This window comes from Typopeltis vanoorti, chromosome 25, assembly GCF_054136105.1.
Source record: "Typopeltis vanoorti isolate ZY-2024b chromosome 25, IOZ_Tvanoo_1.0, whole genome shotgun sequence".
NCBI classification, from domain to species: Eukaryota; Metazoa; Arthropoda; class Arachnida; order Uropygi; family Thelyphonidae; genus Typopeltis; species Typopeltis vanoorti.
Window position 1 is genome coordinate 52,385,501 of NC_143573.1, and position 22,235 is coordinate 52,407,735.

Here is a 22,235-nt window from a genome sequence, read left to right on the forward strand (position 1 = left end):
TCTCATATATTGCTTTTGGATCTGCAGATAAAGATGCAAATGAGTTATCCTCATTTGTCATTTATTTTTTCCTGATCATTTGCTTTATTTGTGTATGGAGCATTTAATAATTGCAGTAATTCTTAGTAAGATTATTTTAACAAAAAATAATTGGACTCTCATCAAATGTGTATCTTTTAATATGCATTTTTTTCCCACACCAGGATGCTATTAAGTATGAAAATGGACGAGAGCTTAGGGGCCAGAGTATTGTTGTTGAATGGGCTCGTGGTCCATCTTACCGACCTGCTGTAAGTATCAGTAAAACATATTTGCACCAGTGATATGCTGATTTTTGTAAGCATATTTATTAGATCATAGAATGTTAACATTTTCATTGTGGACAGATAGCCAAGGTTGTGTTACACTGTTGGTATCACATGATGAGTCTTCTGTATTGTTTATACAATGCAAAGCAAGATCTTATGTTTCACTTAAGAAATACTTAATTACAGTGAGAAGGTTGGATGTTTAACTAAAATAGTTAGCCTTTGAAATCATGGTGGAGTATGTAGAATCCATATCTGTTATGTGAAAGGTACTCCCAAATGTGTTGCATGGATTTTCAAGAAGTTTCAAATGACTGCCACCTTCACACCATTACAATATCTGCCATCTATTACTCAGATTATTAATAATAATAGATTACCATCTATTATTATTAAGACAAACTTAATCCCTGTGTTTCTACCAGGTTTGTCAAGTCTCATGCAGTGACTTGATAAACATGTGCAACCTGTATATTTGGATTATAAAACCACATTAAGTCTTGATTGGTGCAGCATAGTGATGCAACTAGCTGTAGAATTCTTTTGGATAATTCCAAATTACTACATCATAGAATCACCAAGTATTAATGTTCATTTAAAGAAAACACCATTGCCTTATTGTATTGCCTAAATTTTAATTGTGGCAATGGGCTTTCTATTCCTAAAGTTAAGAAAACCATAAAAAAAACTTTTCCCTCTTGCCTTATACTTAATAGTATTGTAATAGGTGATCATTAATTAAACATATGCCTATAATTTGTATTTGAATTTACAATGTTTTCTTATGTTTTATACAGTGATGAGTTTGAGAGACCCCAAATGAAATCTCTTAACCATTTCAGCATACCAAATAGAATTAACTACTATATATTCAAAACAGCAACAGGACAGCTGTTTATATTTCACCAATGAATTTAATGAGTGAATGAAGGTAATCTCTGTCACCACTCTTCCTCTGTCCATTACTGATACTTTATTGATTCCTCATGAAATAAGAAGTGAATATATGTAGAAAGTTTTTTCACTTAGCTGCAAATTAAATTACCGTATATTATTGCGTATAATGCAAAAAATTTATGGTAAGAAATACTACTTAAAGTTAGGGGTTCGCATTATATGCGGATCCTAAAAAATATAACATCTTATTAGACTTGCACACACAATATATACTACCTAATGCCTCTGCAACCAAATCTACTTGACCCACACAATATATACTACCTAATGCCTATGCAACCAAATCTACTTGACCCACTCGCATTCGGTGACCCAGCGCGCATCGTATCTGCAGGTGCTCTCTCCATTGCTGAATGACAGAGCACAGTGAGATAGAGCACAGTTAGGTATATCGGTTTAACCACAGTTCATTTTAAATATTATTCGTTAAACAAACCTAGCCTGAAAATGAGCCTACAGAAACGTAAACGTTCATCTTTTGAAGCAGGATTTAAATTGCATGTCATGCATTTTGCAGAAGAACATAATAACAGTGTTGCTATGAGAGAATTTGGTGTAGTAGAGAGTAATAATAGACTTTGGCATAAGCAAAAAGGCAGTCTTGAAAAAATCCCCAAAACGAAACGTGCCCGCCGTGGAGATGTAGCATCCTTTCCAGAACTCAAAGAAGAAATAAATGAATGGATTTTGATGCAACAACAAGATGGCATTATAGTAACAAGAAATGCAATTCGTTTTTGAGCTCTACAACTCAAGAATGGTAAATTCAAGGACACGTCAGGTATTTCATCTTTTCTTGCTTCGCCTGGGTGGTACAACAGATTTATGGAACACAAAGCATTAACATTACGACACCGAACAAAAATTGTGCAGAAGTTACCAAAGCAGCTTGAAGAAAAAGTGCAGTCCTTTCGTAAATTTATCATAAAATTATGGAAGTGTCACGGATATGAACAAATTGGCAATATGGATGAGACGCCCATGTACTTTGATATGCCTGGGAATCAAACAGTAAACTCAGTTGGTGAAAAGGGTGTCTTCATAAAAACAACGGGACATGAAAAAACATATTTTACCGTTGTTCTAGCATGCATGGCAGACCAGACGGAACCAAATTAAAGCCAACAGTGATGTTTAAAAGGAAGAAAATTTCGAAGCATATGAAATTTCCACCAGGTGTAATTGTTCGTGCCAATCAGAAAGGTTGGATGGATGAAGAAGGTGTACAATTGTGGTTGGATCAAGTATGGAACATATGTCCAGGTAACTTGTTACGTCAACAAAGCATGCTAGTCTGGGATGTGTTCCGGGTGCATTTAACAGAGGCAAGCAAAGAGAAAGCATGTGAGCTACGTACAGACCTAGCAGTCATACCGTGTGGTCTAACTTCCGTTTTGCAGCCGCTTGATGTCAGCTTGAATAAGCCATTTAAAGATCACTTACGTAAAAAATGGAGAGAATGGATGTCATCTGGTTTAGTGAAGATGACAAAGGGTGGGAATTTTCAGAAGCCTGAGATCACCCTAGTCACCAGCTGGGTTAAAGAAGCATGGGATTCGATAACCATCTGAAATGATTCAACGCTTGTTTCTTAAATGTGGAATAAGTAATTCAATGGATGGATCCGAAGATCACGTCATATACGAAAGCGAGGATGACGCACAACAAATTGGAGAACATGAAGACGATAACAACTGCTACACTGATGACACAATCCCTACAGATGAATTTATAAATGAAATGTTTGACGACTCAAAAGATGAAGAAGAAAAATTTAAAGGATTTTGACATTTAGTTTTAAAATAGATATTTCTTTCGTTAATTCGTCTTGTATTTTGACATTTTGTTTTAAAATAAATATTTCTTTCGTTAATTCGTCTTGTATTTTGACATTTTGTTTTAAAATAAATATTTCTTTCGTTAATTCGTCTTGTATTATTTATAATGTTATGGAACAAGATTAACAGATTCGCATTATACATGGACATGGCATTTTAGGGCTAGTTTTCAAACAAAATTTCTAGTTCGCATTATATGTGGATCGCATTATACGCGATAATATACGGTAAACTTGCCAAGAAATTATATTATTGTTTTATCCTTAATCCAAGTGTAAGCAAACAAAATTTGCATGTGAAGTACGTTCACAATTAGGCTACTTGTATATAGAGGTCAGTGACTTTACATTTAATTGCTTTTGTATCCGATAATGCAAAGCCCACATCCTTTTGGATAGCCCTTCCTATAATGCACAGAATTATGTCTAAAAGAGATGTGGGCTTTGCATTATTTAGATACAAAAGCAACTAATGTGAGGTCACTGGCCTCTATATACAAGTGCCTTTTGTATCCCATAATGCAAAGTCCATACCCTTTCAGATGGCCCTTCCCATAATGCATAGTATTCTATGTATTCGAAAGGGTGTGAGTATTGCATCATGGGATGCAAATAGAATTAATATGAAATCATTGGCCTCTATATGCAAGGCTTAATTGTGAATACACTGTACTTTGCTTATACTTAAAAGGATAAAACAAGAATATAATTTCTTGACAAGCTTAGTTTAAGAATTGCATATGTAAAAGCACTATAAAACGTTTTTGAACAAGGGTTATGCACCCATAATCTTTTCACAGATCCATTTGTGCAAATGTTATATGAATTGCAATGTGACCAAGTTCCTTGTTTTGTTTTTTTTATCCTGAAAAATGAAAATAAAAGCTAGTAAATTTGTGTTTAATGGAGACTAATTGGAATGGCACCATCTCCTGTCTCAGGGAAGGTACAACAGGATCATTATAAACTGTTAATGGTCTTGAATGGCTGGCTTCAGCTAGCCCGGTGTATCATATTTCCTTATCGATACGTTATGTGCTGTGATAGTTTTATATTAACGGTTTTGCCATTATCATCACTTGTATTAGCATATATTCAATTTATTTATTTATTGGTGTACACACACACACACACACAAATGAATGAGAAAGAAAAATTGAGTTGAGACATTTGAAAAGGAGTGAAAGAACTCTTGATGTAAACTTTTATTTAAGAATTACCTATGCTGTAGTCTCTAGAATTAAGAAAGCTTTTTTTCTTTCTGATGTATCTTAGCCTGTAAGTGTTCATATATTATAATGCTGAAATTTTTTGGCGTGGAGATATAAGGCTATGTACTGTATTGGTGGAGGTGTGTTTCAGGAAGTGGATGAGATTTGGGATGATGGTAGACAATGTACTAAAGTTTCAAGGACACATTGTAAGTGTTGCAAAGACTAGCCTGCACATCATATTGTTGCTCCACTCCATGGAGGGTATATTGTTATTATTATTTTGAAGGGATAAATCAATTTTTGAATTTGATTATTTAAATAAAAAGTTTGCTTATCCGCTTGCAAGTTGATATGGAAGATTCAAGGTACATTCAAACATTCTAACTTATTTAGTTTGAGTATTTATTATAATTAGTACTTAATATTTGAGATCTGGCTTCAATGTGTACAGATAAGGAGGTGGCGCCTTTGTATAAGGTATTAATCAGGTCACCTTTCATTGTGATGTGGAAAAATTAGAGAGGATACAGAGACAAATGACCAAAGTTATATTGGGGACTCTGGAGTGTTGGTTATGCAGTTGTTGAGGGAATGTAGATTACAAAGTTTGGTGGATAGGGGGAAAAGAGGAAATATGATAAAGATCTTCAAGTTAAGGGATTTTACCAAATTAATACCGAAGGAATTATAAAACGAGTGGACCGTAAGATGGGAAGAATGAGAGGCCATCCCTTGGAAGTTGTATAAAGATGTGGTGAAGAAGGGTATGGGAGTAGATTTTTTTTAAATGGAGAGTTGTTAGTGAGTAACATGTTGCCAGAGTGCATTGTGAATGCAGGACGCATAAATGATTTTAAAGTTCAATATGATAGACATGTTGCTGATTGATTGAGCCTTCCCAGAAACTTGAAATGTGCAAAAGCACCTTGATTAGATGATATTTGCTAAGAAATGGTCAAATATATACGTATGAAAGTTTTATTGGCTACACTGCATAATTCAGAAGCCATCTTCAGAAGGTTGAATTCCCTAAATTTTGAGCAGAACACATACTATTTAAAAAAAATTTTTTTTTTATTTTTTTTATTTATTTTTTATAGAGCACTCATTCATTACAGAAGAATTTCCTGCTGAGAGTATTCTAGGTCTGAACAATACAAAATGTATTTGAAAAGAGACTAAGAAAAATTGTGGGGCAAAATTTGGCAAGAGCAAGCTGAGTTCATGCTAAATAGAGATGTGCCAGGACCAGATATTTATTTTAAGGAATAGTCAAGAAATCATGGAAAAAACCAAGGCAAAGAACTGTATTTAAGTTTTGTCAATCTGGAAAATGTATATGATAAGGTCTAGCATATTGAAGAAAATGTCTTCAAGATGCTATAGTTATATATGTAAAGAAAAATTATAAAGGTGAGTATAGCTCAATGATATATAAAAAGATGGTTTGATATAAATGACTGCTGAACTGCTTTGGTATGAAAATCCACAATAAAAAGACAAGAATGTTAAAAATACATTCAATGGACAAAACAGTAGAGATAAGGACAACGGGAAGTTGACACTGGCATCTCCCTGTGCAGAGTGAAACATACCCAAATAGAACACAGATGGTAAATGGGCAAACACTGGGGCTTCCCAACAGTGTATTGTAATCAATGAATGTGGGTAAATGTAGCGATCATAGTGACTTTGTGGATGTATTATTGGCACAAGGCAGATGACTCATTCTATTGCTTAAGTGGTAGAACCCTGGGGTTCTCAAGGGCAACCATATCAATGATCTACCACAAGTATACCATCAACAGACATACTGGTGCCCAGCAGGCAAGTAGTCAACTACACGCCATTGATGACCGGAATCGATGAACTGTCCATGCTCGTACAGACCCACGTACACCATTGCAGGGCACTGCTGGCACAAATTACATCCAGTTTCAATGTTAGATGTCCAAACAGTCAGTGAGTGAACAGTATGGCTTTCCTGCATATCATGTTGGCTATGGGAGCCAACACCCTAATTGTGTACCACTGTTGACAGCTCGTCATCGGGCATTGCACCTCGTCTGGTGTCTGGACCTCTGTAGAGTGGACTAGAGTTGTGTGGTCTGATGAAGCCCATTATCAGGTGTGGTGTTGATAGCATGAGGCCATGGCCCTATTGTGCCAGGTCGGCTCAGTTCAAGGTAATACATTTCAGCTGTCAAAGCAAAATTTTAATGAAGATGGCAAATGAAATATGGAAATAGACAAGCGAATGAACCAAATAAGGATAGGTGGAATCTAGTGAATAAATTTTATATGTATTAGAGGGAAATTAGTCAAAACATTAAACTAGCAGTGTGCAAGACAGTCTTGAAATCAGTTTTACTTGGAGAACAATAATACATTGGCCTAATAACCTTAGTTTTCAGCTGTAATTCTAAAGGTGGTTTAATAAAAAAATCAGGGTGGAGGATGTGGGAGGAGTGACCAAATGACATTGGTGGCTGAATCAATACAAAAAATGAAGATATTAGAAAGGAACTTGACATCATTAGCATATAAGAATATGTGATCAGACCAATCCACAGTAGTATGTTCACTTAAACAGAATCGAGATTTCCCAACATAGGTTTTGATTGAAAGAAAAAGATCCAGCAGAAAATAGAAATTATGTATTTTGATGCATTTAGTATCTAAGGTGTAGTGTCTTAGAATGTGGAAATGAAAGATCTAACAATATTGGGGACTGACAGATAACAGATTAATTTGAAATCAGATTGTTGATATGAAGATAGTAATAATGTAAACTTAATTATGTAGTACTATCAGTGTATTGTGTTCACTACTTTGAGGGTACATATCAGGGATTGATGATGTACTGTTCAATACAGCATATGCAATGAGGACACCAGTTATCTCTCATGCTATTTTAATTCTGCTCTAATTAGAAACTGTGGATTAATTTTTATGGGATTGTACTGTGCATGTGTAATGCAACCCTTGTTATCAAGACTGGATCTGAATCTTGTGTGGGATGCAAAGAATCATTATAAGGGTTTATCAAGTGAAAGTGGTTTGCCAGTCTTATATATGGATGTGAAGGTTTACTTTTGGAAAGTTAGTATCTCATTCTACAATTCAACATGGAAACATGTTTGTTTTATGTATGGGAAATTTGCTGAACTTTTGTAGATGAAGATGCAGTAGGAAAGTGATGTAGTGGGGGGATAACAATGAAGACATTGGAAAGAAATATTGAATGATGCCTTCAAAAAAGAAAAAAGAAAGAAAGTAGAAGCTCATATTCAATACACAGAGAAATTGAGAATGTTGAAATGTAGCAGGCTAGATATGAGCTGGATGGAAATCATTTAAAAATCTAAAAATAACATTGAGCCTTTGTTTCATAGACTAACTTGAATGTGATTCTCATTATGCTGAAAATCTCTTAAATTATACTTGATAAGAAATTATATTTTACTTTAATTCTTTACTCAAGTGTAAGCAAGCAAATTGAACACATGCTGTATCTTCACAACTACACTACTGGTACGTAGAGGATGTTGACTTCACATCATTTGCCTCATTATCCCATAATGCACAGCACACTCCCTTTCAGATGTGTGTATTGCTCTGCATTATGGAAAGGGTTACTTCCAATGCTAATTTTGATAATCTCAAAATCCAGTGGGAACTAGACCCAGGAAGATACTGTCATTGTATAATTTCTTTTTCTTCTCTATGTTATTAAAATATTCCAGATCAGAGTTGTTGTAGAAAGTTGTTTTCACTTTCTACAATTGTCAAGTATAATAATTCACTTTGGTTACAAAGTAAATTATACTTGACAGGAAATATTCTTTTTTTAATCCATTACCCAAGTGTAAGCAAACAAAGTATATAAAGAAATTAAATATGATTTCTTTTTAGGTATAATTTACTTTGTAACCAAGTGAAAAGGTTTGTCTCTGATCCCACAGTATTTTAGTAATATGGTGATACCGTTTTACTTACTTTTTTTTCTTTTAGACGCTTAGTAATTTTATTCCTTCTTTTTAGACATAGAATTTATGATTACATTACTGACATTAAAGCCAAGGATTTGAACAAGTGCTTGTCCTGTTTAAATTTCTGTGAATTCTTCAGCTAAATGGTCTCAGTTGATTGTAAGTTTAATTTAAAAGACCAGCAGCCACCTCAAAACAAACAGACATGAGCTCCAGACTGTACATTGCCAAACCACCCCAGAGTTGACCTATGAATTTCATGACATCATTGAAAAAAAAATGACATTCAGAACCAATATGTATTGGAGCTGTACCTCTCCTCCACTATGGAAGCAAAACACATATGAAGTGGAATAGGGGGCTGGAGAGTGAATACAGCCACCACAGATGCTAGCCTACTATTATGCCCTAACTAAATTCTTGGACAATTAAAACTTCCATTTATTACATCTTTACTCAAAAATGCAAAGAAAACTTGAAGGTGGCACTGTGTGGCAAAAAAATGTGTGACTACTGAGGAAGTCACCATAATCCTACAAAACTTTAGCTAAATTCCTCTAACGTGTTAGCCATATGCTCCAAGCAGACAAACTCCTAAAGTTTCTCTTTCTGGTAGAAATCAACAGTGATGAGAGATTTGTGACTTAAACACTGTTTTCAATCTGGATGTAAAATCAAAACCACTGTAACTTAGACATCAAACAGACAATGCCACTGTTGTCAAAAATTTGTTCTTTCACAATGGTGCTGTAAGACCTGATTTTAACTATGTTAAATGTTAGGAAAATCATGCAGCAGCTTACTGTAAAAAAACAAAAGTAGAGGCAGTGAAATACATCAGCTGTGCCAGACCCCACCTTGCTAAGTACAAAGGGTGTAAGGCAATACTTGGCAACTCAAAAATTAGCAAATGAAAATCAAAAAGTCCTGCTAACAGTTGTACAAGCATCAGCTAATGTTGGATACCCTCATCCCCAAAAGACCACCCAAGATCATCTAAGGACATGCCTCATAGACAGATGTGGTGTGAAAACCAAGTGGAACCTGAACTCCAATACCCAGTCAAACACCCAGCAAAGCAGCAATCATAGTAGCTACTTTGGATGATATATATGAATTTAGTAAGTCATATCCCTGCCAGGACTCCAGACATATTTGTGAGACATAACAACCCTTATTACATTAATTGATAGCTAACAGAAAGCTTAACTCATTACAGACTGTGTTTTGGAATGCTAGTAGTCTAGGAAATAAAATGCACAAACTGTAAGAATTGACATTATGCTTCAGTGCTGAGATAATCGTTGGTAACAAAAACACACCTCCTGACAGCCTAAGGCTTAAATTATATTCTTTACTATAATGATAAGTCCAATGACTAAGGGATGGGAAGAGCAGCTGCTATCTTTGTCAAACAGTATAGAGCACAATGAAATTGAAAATACCACTACCTCCAACTTAGAAATCACTCAAATGGAGATGCAGGCCAACTGAAAATTATACTCTGTACACTGTCCAAACAAACAGCACTCTTTTTTTGGGATGGTCAACAGTATGGCATGGCACACTTTATTAATAGTGACACATGATGCAGAGATGCAGTATTGTTTTAATTTGCAACTTTTCCCTAGCAAAGAAAAAGCCTCTGGGAAATAGAATTACATAAAATTCTAGACACAAAACAAACACTACTAATAGCAGGGGACATCAAGCACACACATAGCCAGAAAAGCAGGACCAATTGAAACTGAAGAATTGTCATCGACTTTGCTGCTGCTGGATATGTTGTGATTCTAGGACCTCTAGAATCCATGTACTACAATGGCAGTATTTCCTGACTTCCTTGACATAGTGATATGTCCAATACTAATAAGTGCTGTGAACAAACTCAGCTCTGACCACAATACAGTTTTGCTCCAAACTGGGCTTACCATGCAAATAACCCAGAAGGGTTCCATCTATTAACCGGACAAAACTAACAACTGGCCCACCTGAGACCATTGGCCTATTTCTAACCATTAACTCAAAGGAGAAAATTGATGGCTTAGGCAAGTTTTTAAAACTCAGCACCAAAAGCCCATAGTGGGCAACTCTTGCTTGATAGTCTTTATACCAACAATTTCTTTGCACAGTGGTCTGCCTCCCATTGATGAGACCTTCTTAAAAGTCAAAACTCGTCTGTGTAGTGATCCTTCCCATAATGCATAACAATATATTTGCAAGGGAGTACTGTGAATTATGGGATACAGAAGCAATTGAGGTAAAGTAGCCTCATATGCAAGTAGTCTAGTTATGAAGATAGTTCATGTACAAACTTTGATTACACTTGAGTAAACAAGAATATAATCTCTTGTCATGTTGTAATCAAGTGAAAATTTTTATACAGAAAGTCTGTTACTGTATAATGTTTCTTATTCCTGCATCTGTAATAACTAACCACCCAGTTTAATAATAATTTGTTAATCCAATCTAGAAAAGTAATCTCATTTATTATAAGTAATATTTTTAGTTTAAGCTATTGTACTTATTTCTTCTAGAGACATGGGGATTTCTTGTAAAATACTTTTGACTAAACAAATACCTTCCAGCTTTAACTTTATGTTGAATGTAATACAGATAATTGTACAGTGACTAAGTGGACCTGAAACTCGGGTTTTTCATCCCACAAAACAGGCAAACTGGCTAGAACAACACACACATTTTATACACATTGCTAGTCTCACCTGAGCTGCTTTGGCTGTAATTCCATCCAAAACCTCAGTGGATTGCTGTGAAACAAGTAGTGGGTTTGAATTCCCTTGTGATATGGTTGTTTATGAAAGTTGTTGGGCGATATGTTTTCATGAGAAGGAAGTAACACCTCCACCATATTTCTCTAACATTTAATATTTATTGTATGGGTAAAGATACAAGAAATGAGCAAAACTGTACACAGTTTAACAGTTCATATAATCATGATGACACTATTTAGAAGTAAGTACAAGTTTCTGAGGACTGCAGTAAAGGAATGTGTGTGGGACAGTTATCAGTGATATGATGCATAGGGTGACTGAAATTTCCCACAAATGTAAGTCGACACAGCAGCCTTGTCCAACCCTAAATCTATTTAGCTGGCTCCAGAGATGTCGAGATAGATTAACTCCTTGAGGTTTGATAGTTGGATCTGTGATCAGGTATTTTTATAATTTGTAGTTCATTCCAGTCTTGGGAACCATCATCTGGTGTTTTCATAAGCCACATGAGAGATCTGGAGGTGGACAGATATCTTGATGTATGGGAAGGTTTATGTTATTTCTTTGATGGTACCTTCTTTTATGAAGCATAAAGGAGTGATGTTTGAAAGAACAGGCAGCCATGGGAGAGGAGTAGACCTTAAGATACGATGGTTCTCATTGTTATATTGAGCTTTGTGACTACAAGAGCTATTTGGTGACTTCTGCTCCAGACTCTGCCACTGGGAAGACAAGAGCCACAGCTGCTCTAAGAGTGAAAACATTATAACCCAAAGTTGTGCCTGTGAGCTTGTTTATAATGTTGATCCTGTTCCTGGCAGATATCTTTCTTCTTCTTCTTCTTTTCAGCCATTTTCTGTCCATTGCTGGACGAAGGCCTCCTCCAGTTCTTTCCACCTTTCTCTGTTCTTGGCAATGGTTGACCAATTTTTCCCAACAAAATTTGACAGTTCATCACTCCGCCTTCTTTAAGGGTGTCCTTGGCCTTGTTTCTCATCCAGTTCGTTAGTATAGTGGTCCATTGTTCATCTTCTCTTCTGGATAGATGTCTGGCCCATTTCCATTTTAGTCACTTATGGTGAAGAATGATATCAGTGATGTGAGTCTGGCTTCTTATCCAGGTGTTTCACTTATCTTTTAATGTGATGCCGAGCATCAGCCTCTCCATTTTTCTTTGAGTTGTTGTTAGTTTATTTGCCAGTGCTTTTGTTAGCATATGTTTCACAACCATATGTGATGACTGGCAGTATACACTGGTTAAATGTCTTCTTTTTTAAACAGAGTGGGACATCATTGTTTTGAAAAATGCTTTTCAATTTTCTGAATGCACCCCAGGCAAGTTGAATTCTCCTATTTATTTCCTTTTGGAGTCCACAGTTTCGATCAATGAGATGACCTAAGTATGTATATGAAGAGACTCTTTCCAAGAAATTGTTTTCTATTATTATGTTTTTTGGTTACAAAATGATTAAACATGATTTTAGTTTTTTCTCTGTGTATTTTTTTGACTGACTTTTTTGCTTTCATGATATAGGTCTTCTATCATTATATTAAGGTCTTCTGGAGTGTTTCCAAAAATTATATCATCTGCATATCTTAGGTGTGTCAAGTTTCTGTTATTAATTTTTATACCAAGGTTTGCCCAGTTTATATTATTAAATATTTCTTGAAGGGCTGCTGTAAAGATTTTGGGTGATAGAGAGTCTCCTTGTCAGACACCTTTTTCAATTGATATTTTATTGCTACTTGTGTGAAGTTGGATTGTTGCTGTTGCAGTGTGGTATATTTCCTGGAGGAGGTCCATATATTCTCCAGAAACTCCCTGATTCTGGGGTGCTTTGATTATTGCATTAGTTTTGATGGAATCAAATGCTTTTTCATAATCAATAAAGGCTAAACAGAGAGGCTATTGGTTTTCTTCTGCTTTTTCTATTATTTGTTTTACTGCATGAATATGATCAATTGTGTTAAAGCCTTTACAGAATCCTGCTTGTTCAACTGGTTGATTTGAGTCTAGAAGAGGGGTTGACCTGTTTATTACTTTTGTGAGAATTTTATATAGATTGGAGAGAATATTAATTGGTCTATAGTTCTTTACTTCTTCTTTGTCCCCTTTTTTAAATAACAGCATCAGAGTAGCATTTTTCTAGTTTTCTGGTATCTTCCCATCTTCTAGGCATAGATCTAGTAAGTTTGTGACATGGTGAATTATATTGTTTCCTCCCCATTTAATTAATTCTATGTGAATTAGGTCTTCACCAGGACATTTTCCATTTTTCATTTGCTTTAATGCTTGTTTTATTTCATCTGAAGTGAATGAGGGGATGAATTCTATATACAGTGGAGAAGAGTTATTTATATTTGATTTATCCATTGAATGATCACTGTAGAGTTTTTTTATAAAATTCTTCTAGCCTGCTTAGGATTTGTTCTTGGTTCCTTATTATAGTTCCATTCTTATCTTTTATTGCAGTTATTTGACTTTTGCCAACTGATAAATGTTTTCTTAGTATTTTTATTGTTTTCAATTGTGTTTTTTTTTTAGTTTTTAGTTTTTTTCCAAATGTTGTTGGTATGTGATACTGCAATCAAGTATTAACCAAGGGTTGTTTTCATGAATTAGAGTCCTATTGCAGAAGTTTATTTTTAGTTTTCTATGAGCTCATGGTTATATAGGTAGAAAGCTGAAAAATAATTTTGCTGTGGTTAGGAGATAGTCCCCAGTTTTCAGAGTAGTCTTACAGTGAGCTCAAATCTTTGCTTTTTTTTCTCAAGGCCTTGGAAAGTATTGGCTTGGATGGCAATTGCTATGTTGTCAACATAAACTTTTGGCTGGCTGTTTCAGAGATGTCACTATGTACAGGTTGAATAGAGCTGGGGTGAGGACAGATCCTTGTGGCATGATGGTTCATCTTGTATGATAAAAGTTCTCCTTTTTGTGAATTTAGATGAACCTTTATTTTCTTATTGGAGTGCATTTGTTCTAGCAGGAGTTTTTTTTTTTTTTTTTTTTGGCAATTTATTATTTGGATTGTTTTACACAGTGAGTCTTGCTTCCATACAGATCATGAAGTGATGTTAATTCTATGAAGATAGTATCTGTTTTTAAACTAGTTTTACTGTCCAGCTTCGGTGTGGGTTGTGAGAGCCAGGACTTGATTACAGCAACTTGTGCTAGGTTTAAACCCATCCTGTTCATTGGGTAAGATTACTATTTTTGAAGAAATTCTAGAAAGGATAATTCTTCAAGAAGTTTGAGAGGCGTACAGAGCATTTCTATAGGCCAGTAGTTGTTAGGGTCATCAGTTGACTTGTCAGGTTTTTGCAAGGCTATTATCTTTGATTGATGCCAAAGTTTTGTTAGTTGTTAATCATGTATTATTAAGGAGACAAAATTAGATGTCCAGGTTTTTGCCTTTTAGGCAAACATAAGAAATAAAATATGGAAGGGCACAATCATTATCAGGGGTTTTACTTGCTTTAGTTAGTTTAAGGGCTGCATCAGTTTCATCCACAGTTACTGGATTGGAGTTTGCTATAAGTGCAGGATATGATGAGAAAACGTTTTTTGTAAAAACAGTGATTCCTTTTTTTTTTTTTTTTTTGCTATCTGTGGAAATGTTGGGTTTATCTAACATGACCACTTACAGTATAACTCACTGTAGGTTTCTAGCTTTTTGTGGATGGGATTTTTATAAATAAAGAAAAGTAATTAACCTTTAAATATCTTGTATTAAAAAGCACATTTTGCAACATTAAATGATAGTTTTATAAAATCATTACAATCATCTCTTACTTTAGCACCATTTTGCTGTTATAAAGAAAATTCACCATAGAAAATGATAACAAATTATTCCTGTTATCTCAGTGAGTTTGCTATAGTTTGAATAATTGTAATACGAATAAAGTAACTATATTCAAAAACAATTAATGCCAAAATAAAGTAGTGCATCTATAGAGAACTAAATAATAATGATATTAGTATGACTTTAAAATAATTTGCTTCACATTAGTAAAATGAAATGCTTAGAAGATTTTTTTTTTAATCCTCAGTTTTTCTCCCGGACTTGTTACAGGTGAATAGAGCAAAATAATTTACTACAGTATTACTATTACATTTCTTGTCTCAACATTCATGCAAGTATTTAATGAGTATTGAGGGGGGGGGAAGTAGCAGTAATGCAGCTATTACTAGTTCTGTTTGTCTGATTGTTACCAGTGGTAGCAATCCAATATGTAAAATGGCAATCCAATATGTAAAGTAAGTAATTTTGGTGAAAGTAGAGAACAGAATGGTTAAGAACTTGTTCATAACATGAACTAAATTGTTGCTGCCAAATGAGATTTGTGGGAAGGTAGGAGTTACCCTACCAATGGAAATATTAAGTGCAACTTTTTGTTTTCCCTATTGGAAACTGACAGTAAGATGTTCTCAAGGATGCATCTCGGTATTGTTTGATATTTTACATCTTTAGGCCTTCATAGATACTTTGAAATGCTATGTGAATTGAATTTTACAATTACTATATTCAACATATATTATATAGAATTTAATAGCTATATATCACAAGTTTAAAATAAGCTTCTGAAATGGCATGATATCCAACATGATGTAATAAATTCAAGGCCTAAAACCATCTGTGGTTGGCCTTACATAACTTTGATTTCCTTGAAATCATACTTGGAAAATTTACTTCAAGTGCCAAGTATAAAATATTGGTGGGGGAGGGGGGAGTCCAAGACCTTTAATGAATTTGAAAAAAATATTTGCTTATTTTCATGTGCAAACACTGTTAATTATCTGTGGTTTCTGAAGTATCAAGCAGATATGTTAATAAATTTAAAAAGATTGTTTGATTTTATTATGATTTATTTTATTTTATTTTATTTAGTTGATGTCGAACAAGTCAACAAAAATGAGTAATTCAAAATTTAGATACAGGGGGTCATCGACATGCATCGTTTCGACTTTACAGCGGTAATCCCATAAATAATTTAAAAATAAATTTAGACTTGAAGCAGTGCAATGTAAAATTCAAACATCGCAGGCGAACTTGTTTGTGAGCATGGCAGAAGAATATGCTGTTAAGCGGAGTTTATTTGGGAGAGGTGGCGTTGCTTGGGTCCCAGCATATACTCTTTGGGTACCACGTGCTTTGTTTACATCCGCTCTCTCACTTTTGTGTTTTTTTTTTTTTTTTGAGACTTTTCACCTTTCAATATGGCTCCCAAACGTAAGGCAGACTCTTCCGATGGCAGTGTGTCAAAGAAAAGGAAAGCCATTACATTAGAAGTGAAATTAGACATTATTAAAAGCAAAAAAGGGAGAAACTCCAATGAGCATCGACCGCGCATTGAACTTAAGTCGTACCACAGTTTGGGACTATTATCAAGGATAAAGTTCGCATCCTTGAACACGTGAAAGGATTGGTGCCCATGAAATCGACTGTGATTATGAAAAAACTTAGTAGGCTCATGATTGAGATGGAAAGGCTTCTTGTTCTTTGGCTTCATTTTTGTCATTTTTCTGAAAATGAAAGGGAGAACATAATTACTGTATACAGTAATTATGTTCTCCCTTTCATTTTCCTGTGGCCTAGTTCCGTTTCTTGATATATGACTTTAGGTTAGGTAAGTAACTTAGGCTATGTTAATTCTGACTTGCATCGAAAATCGCCTTATGCCGGTCCGTAGTAACGGATCTCTGACGTAACTCGAGGACCCCCCCCCCTGTATGTGATACGTCAAATTCTAACAGGTACTTTAATAACATTTTGCATCAAAGTTATATAAAATACTAAGTAGGAGTAATGACTTGACATTCTTTAAGTATTTAGGCATTGCCCACTTCTGTTTATGATTTAAAAAAAAAAAAAAAAAAAAAAAAATTCTGCATATATCATTAGAAAATTATGCCCCACTCAATTCATCCAAACTGTGCATGTAACAAAACAAAAGAAGTTAATTTGGTTTCATCATTATTTGTAATTATTTTAAATAATTTATTTGTATTTGTTAAAATGGATATTATTGTGATATTGATGCAATGCATGCACACGTCATTCTAGATTTATGATGAATGCTATCGTTGCCATCGATCAGGTCACTGGGCCAGAGATTGCCCAGAATTAGAAAAAGATCGATATTATGCTAGAAGATATCGTTCACGTTCACGTTCCAGATCCCGTTCACTCTCTTATTCTCGTCGTCGCAGGTAAAAATATTTAATTTCATTAATATTTATATTTTTGTCACTGATCTCTCAAGATAGTATTAAACAATTTGCTATTTAATATGGGTCTTTAAATATAATATTTAGGTAATTAATTTTGTTTTGTGCCCATTTTATTGTGTTTCCACTTTTTGTTCTATTATAGCTCAACTGGATTGCTTTAAACAGTTTTAAATTATTGCTGAATGTTTTAAAATTGTTATGGACTTGTCTGTTTCCTTCTCGTTTCAAATTAATATTTAATAAAGAATTTTGTGATTACCTGACATCCACAGAATTAGTAAGCCCTGCTGCCCTGGTAACACTATTCAGGAAAACTGCATTACTATAAGATGTTTAAATCAGAGTAGAGATGAATTGTCTCATTTTGCTTTGTTTGAGGTGGAACAATTTTTAGTGTGAATCTTGTAAGTGCTGATGATGGAAACATTAAGATTTCTGATATATGCATTTTCAATTGAAACTAAAACTACAATATAGAATTATTTTTATATGGAGAAAAGCAAGTGCAGTAAATTACTCTAGAGTACGTTGAATGACACGTAAATTACATAATCAATATAGATGAATCACGTGAATTTGTACTCAAGCTGGAAAAGAAAACTTATTTAATTTATGCTTTGTATCCATGTTATTTCAGTTGCAATGCACATTTTTTGCATTCATCTGATTATTGACTTATACATACATCAAGGCTGGTAAGGGGATTAAAAGGATTCCTCTATGTAAGTGTTACAGTATTATATTAAATGAATAAAGAAATGAAGTAACTTACTTTTCATATGGAAACTATGTACATTTGTGCTGTTCTTAAAATGGAAGAGAAAACTATATATAGATTTATTGCTGAAAAAAAAATCTCAGATTTTTTTTTTTTTTTTTAAATGCTAATTATCAGAAAGTTTAACATCAGTGAATGATTGTTATAACCTGGAGTGCTTGCTTAAACTTCTTCCCAGAAACCTGTTTTATTTATATAAAAAAAAAACTGGCAAGTCAGCTACAGAATACATGTTTTGCAAGTATATAATGGCCTTAGCAAGCTGTCCTTGTCATATTCCAGAACTCGCATATAGAAATGGGTGAATAAACAATATATTCTCTAAGGAACAGCATGGGTTTATTAAAAGGAGGTCATGTCTGAGCAATTTCCTCATATTTTATTGTACTGTTATGGCTTGGATGAATGGAATGGATATAATGGATTTTCTTTTATAAAATTATAAAATAAAATTTTATAATTTTATAAAATCCTTAGTCTCTAGGAGCACAGAATTTGTTCTTCCGAAGAATTGCTCAAACAAGAACTGGAAATCATCCAACAAATAGCTTTACTGCATGGCTACAACCTAAGAACAACACAAAAAATAATTAACAACTCTCCTATACAGTATCGAATTCAAGAAGTAGTCTACAGAATTCTTGTACCTTATATTGAAGGTATTTTTGAACATATAACAAAGATTATGAAAAAATACAAATCCATTACTACCTTCAAGCCTAACAACCAAATTCACCATCTGTTATCCTCTTCAAAAGACAGGCTTATATTAGTGATGCTACCTGGTGTATATCAAGTACCATGTTTCTGCAACTTATTTTACTATAGACAAACTGGAAGATCAGTCAAAAAACATATTTCCATACATCAAAACCACATCTGGCTTATCAGATCTCATAAATTTGACATGGTGCAACATGGAATTAAAAAACTAATCACAAGATCGAATTGGATAACACCAAACTTGACATGGATCTATGTATAAATATGAATGTTTATTCAGTGTTGAAATTGGAAGTAATCATATTTTTGGAAATGATTATAAATTGGAAGTGATCACTATTTAGTCTTGAGCAGGACAAAATTGAATTTCATATTGAAAAGAATAACATGTAAGAAAGTTTTAAAGCGAATAAAAGTTGAGCAGCTCTCAGATGTGAACTGTAAACTAAAATACACAAAGATTATTGAAGAAAAAATGAAAGAGTTTGAGAACAAGAACAAAACCTTGGAGATTCAGTGGCAAACCTTGAAGAAAACCCTGATTGATTCAGCCAGAGAGGCATGTGGTGAGGTTGTCTGTAAGGATAGAAAAATCAGAACTCCCTGGTGGACACAGGAAGTTAAAGAGGCAGTGAAGGAAAAGAAGAAAGCATATCAAAAGTTCCTGGCAAATAAGTCAGCTTGTGCTCTTAGAGAATACAGAGACAAATGTAAGAAAGCTAAACAGTGTGTAAAACTAGCTAAACAAAAGTCATTGGAGGACTTTGACAAGAACATAGAAAATAAATATGAAGAAGGTGGCAAGATATTCTGGAGGTTGTTGAAGAAGCTCAGAAATGGAGGAAAGAGTGCTGTAAAAGGAGTTAGAGATGATAAAGGTGACATGAAAACAGGAGAAAAAGATATCCTTGAAGTATGGAGTAATTACTTTGAAAAATTGCTAAATGAAACAAGCAGTGATAGCACAGTGACATTCAGGAATACATATCCATACTTGAAGTAGAAAAAGCCATCAAAAGCTTGAAATGTGTAAAGGCAGCAGGAGTAGATGATATTCGACCAGAAATGATGAAGTATGGTGGTATAAAAGTGTTTCAGTGGCTGCACTGCATAGTTCAGAAGGCCTGGACAGAGTAACAAATTCCCGATGACTGGAGTAGAGCTCTCATAGTACCCATATATAAAAAGGGAAATAAAGCTGAATATGAGAATTACAGAGGTATTTCCCTACTGAGTGCTCCTGGTAAGATTTATGCATAATGAAATTAGTTTAATCCTTTATCCAAGTGTGAGCAAACAAAGTTTGTGCCTGAAAGTATCTTCAGGACTGGGGTACAACACTAGGGCAACTCGTTGCAAAGGTGGAGCAAGATACCAACACTCCTATCTCAGTATCTCCTATAATGCAAAACACATCTCCTTGTGGATATGTCTAATGTTATGCATTAAGGGAAGGGCCACTACCCAGACTAGTTTCGATCTTTATTGAGGTCTCTTCAGTGGGAGCCAGGCTCAAGTGGTGATACCAGGCAGAAGCATTAGCAGGTCATCTCTACCTATAGGAGTTACCAAATGGTGTGCCACCCTTTTTTAATATATGTCCTGAATACCCCAGTCCTGAAGATACTTTCAGGTGCAAACTTTGTTTGCTCACACTTGGATAAAGTATTAAACTAATTTTATTATACTCTAACCAAGTGAAAAATAAACTTTCAACATCTTTCTCTAAATCCAGAGTAATTTACTAAAAAAGGGTGGCACACCATTTGGCAACTCCTATAAGTGGAGATGACCTGCTAATGCTTCTGCCTGGTATCTCCACTTGGGCCTGGCTCCCACTGAAGAGACCTCAATAAAGGTCGACACTAGTCTGGGTAGTGGCCCTTCCCTTAATGCATAACATTAGACATATCCGCAAGGAGATGTGTTTTGCATTATAGGAGATACTGAGATAGGAGTGTTGGTAGCTTGCTCCACCTTTGCAACGAGTTGTCCTAGTCTTGTACCACCTTACCCCAGTCCTGAAGATACTTTCAGGTGCAAACTTTGTTTGCTCACACTTGGATAAAGGATTAAACTAATTTTATTATACTCTAACCGAGTGAAAAATAAACTTTCAATAAGATTTATGCAAGTGTACTTCAGAAACGGTTGAGAAGAATTGTGCAAGAAAAGCTTGGTGAAGAACATGCTCGAATCAGGCCAAATAGAGGCTGTCATGATCAGCTCTTCACTTTACGACAAATAGTTGAGAAAGCATGGGAATATAACAAAGATCTGTATTTAAGTTTTGTCGATCTGGAAAAGGCATATGACAAGGTGCAAGAGAGGGAAGCAATACTTAGTCTTTATTTGAGTTGTAAATCAGCAGATAGAATTGAAGCAAGTACGGGAAGATGGTTTAATGTTAAATCTGGTGTGAGACAAGGATGTACATTATCCCCTCTGTTATTCATTATTTATATGGATCATATTATGAAGGAAAGTGGTATTAAACCTACTATCAAAACTGGAGATGTTAATGTCAGCTCTTTGCTTTATGCAGACGATGTTATACTTCTAAATAAATCCGCTACAAGTCTGCAAGATTCCCTGACTAAATTGAATAACTGTTGTAATAGATATGGTATGAAGGTCAGCAATAAAAAGACAAAGACAATGAAAATAGGCAGAATCATTGAAAATGTCAACTGTGTTGTGAATGGAGAACCTTGGAACAAGTAAAACATTTCAGCTACTTAGGCATGATTTTTAGGAAAGATGGTAAATTAAATATGGAAATAGACAACAGAATCAACAAAGCTGGTATAGGAAGTCAATTGAATAAATTCATATGGAATAAGAGAGAAATTAGTCAGAACATTAAATTTAGCTGTATACAAGACAGTGTTCAAACCAGTTTTAACTTATGGATCTGAGAGCTGGGTCAGAAGTAAAACACTTGACCAAAGGCTAGAGACCGCAGATATGAGAGTCCTGAGAAAGATTAGAAGCGTGAACAGATGGTATCAATGGCAATATCATATTAAAAACGAGGATATTAGGAAAGAACTTGACATTGTCAGCATCCAGGAATGCGTTAGCAGAGCTAATCTCAGATGGCATGGTCACTTAAACAGAATAGGCGAAGAAAGATTAGCAAAACAAGTGTGCTCTGCCAAGTTGGCAGGAAAATGACCCAGAGGAAGACCAAGATATAGATGGATTGATATGGTACAAAGTGCTTTAGATGATAGAAATATTAGATCTGATAATGTTGGAGTCTTGATAAGTAACAGACTGATTTGGAGGAAAATAGTAGATAGGAAGTTAGTAATGATGTAAATTTTTCATCCAGTACTATCATATCCTGTACTACACCCCTTGAGAGTACATGGCAGGAATTTGATGATGGTGATGTTTATTCAAAGAAAGTGCTGAAGTTCTATTTCATGTACTGAACCTTAGTCATAATAACCA

The 22,235-nt window shown here is 34.7% G+C and overlaps 1 protein-coding gene across 1 annotated transcript in view; it reads left to right on the forward strand.

Moving 5' to 3' along the window:
* LOC150092747 (uncharacterized) overlaps positions 1 to 22,235 on the forward strand; it is a 236,806-nt gene that overhangs the window by 41,683 nt on the left and 172,888 nt on the right. The window contains exons 3-4 of the mRNA XM_090414467.1: positions 204 to 290; positions 17,109 to 17,254. Coding sequence (XP_090270593.1) covers positions 204 to 290; positions 17,109 to 17,254 — 233 coding nt within the window. The remainder of the gene's footprint in view (positions 1 to 203; positions 291 to 17,108; positions 17,255 to 22,235) is intronic.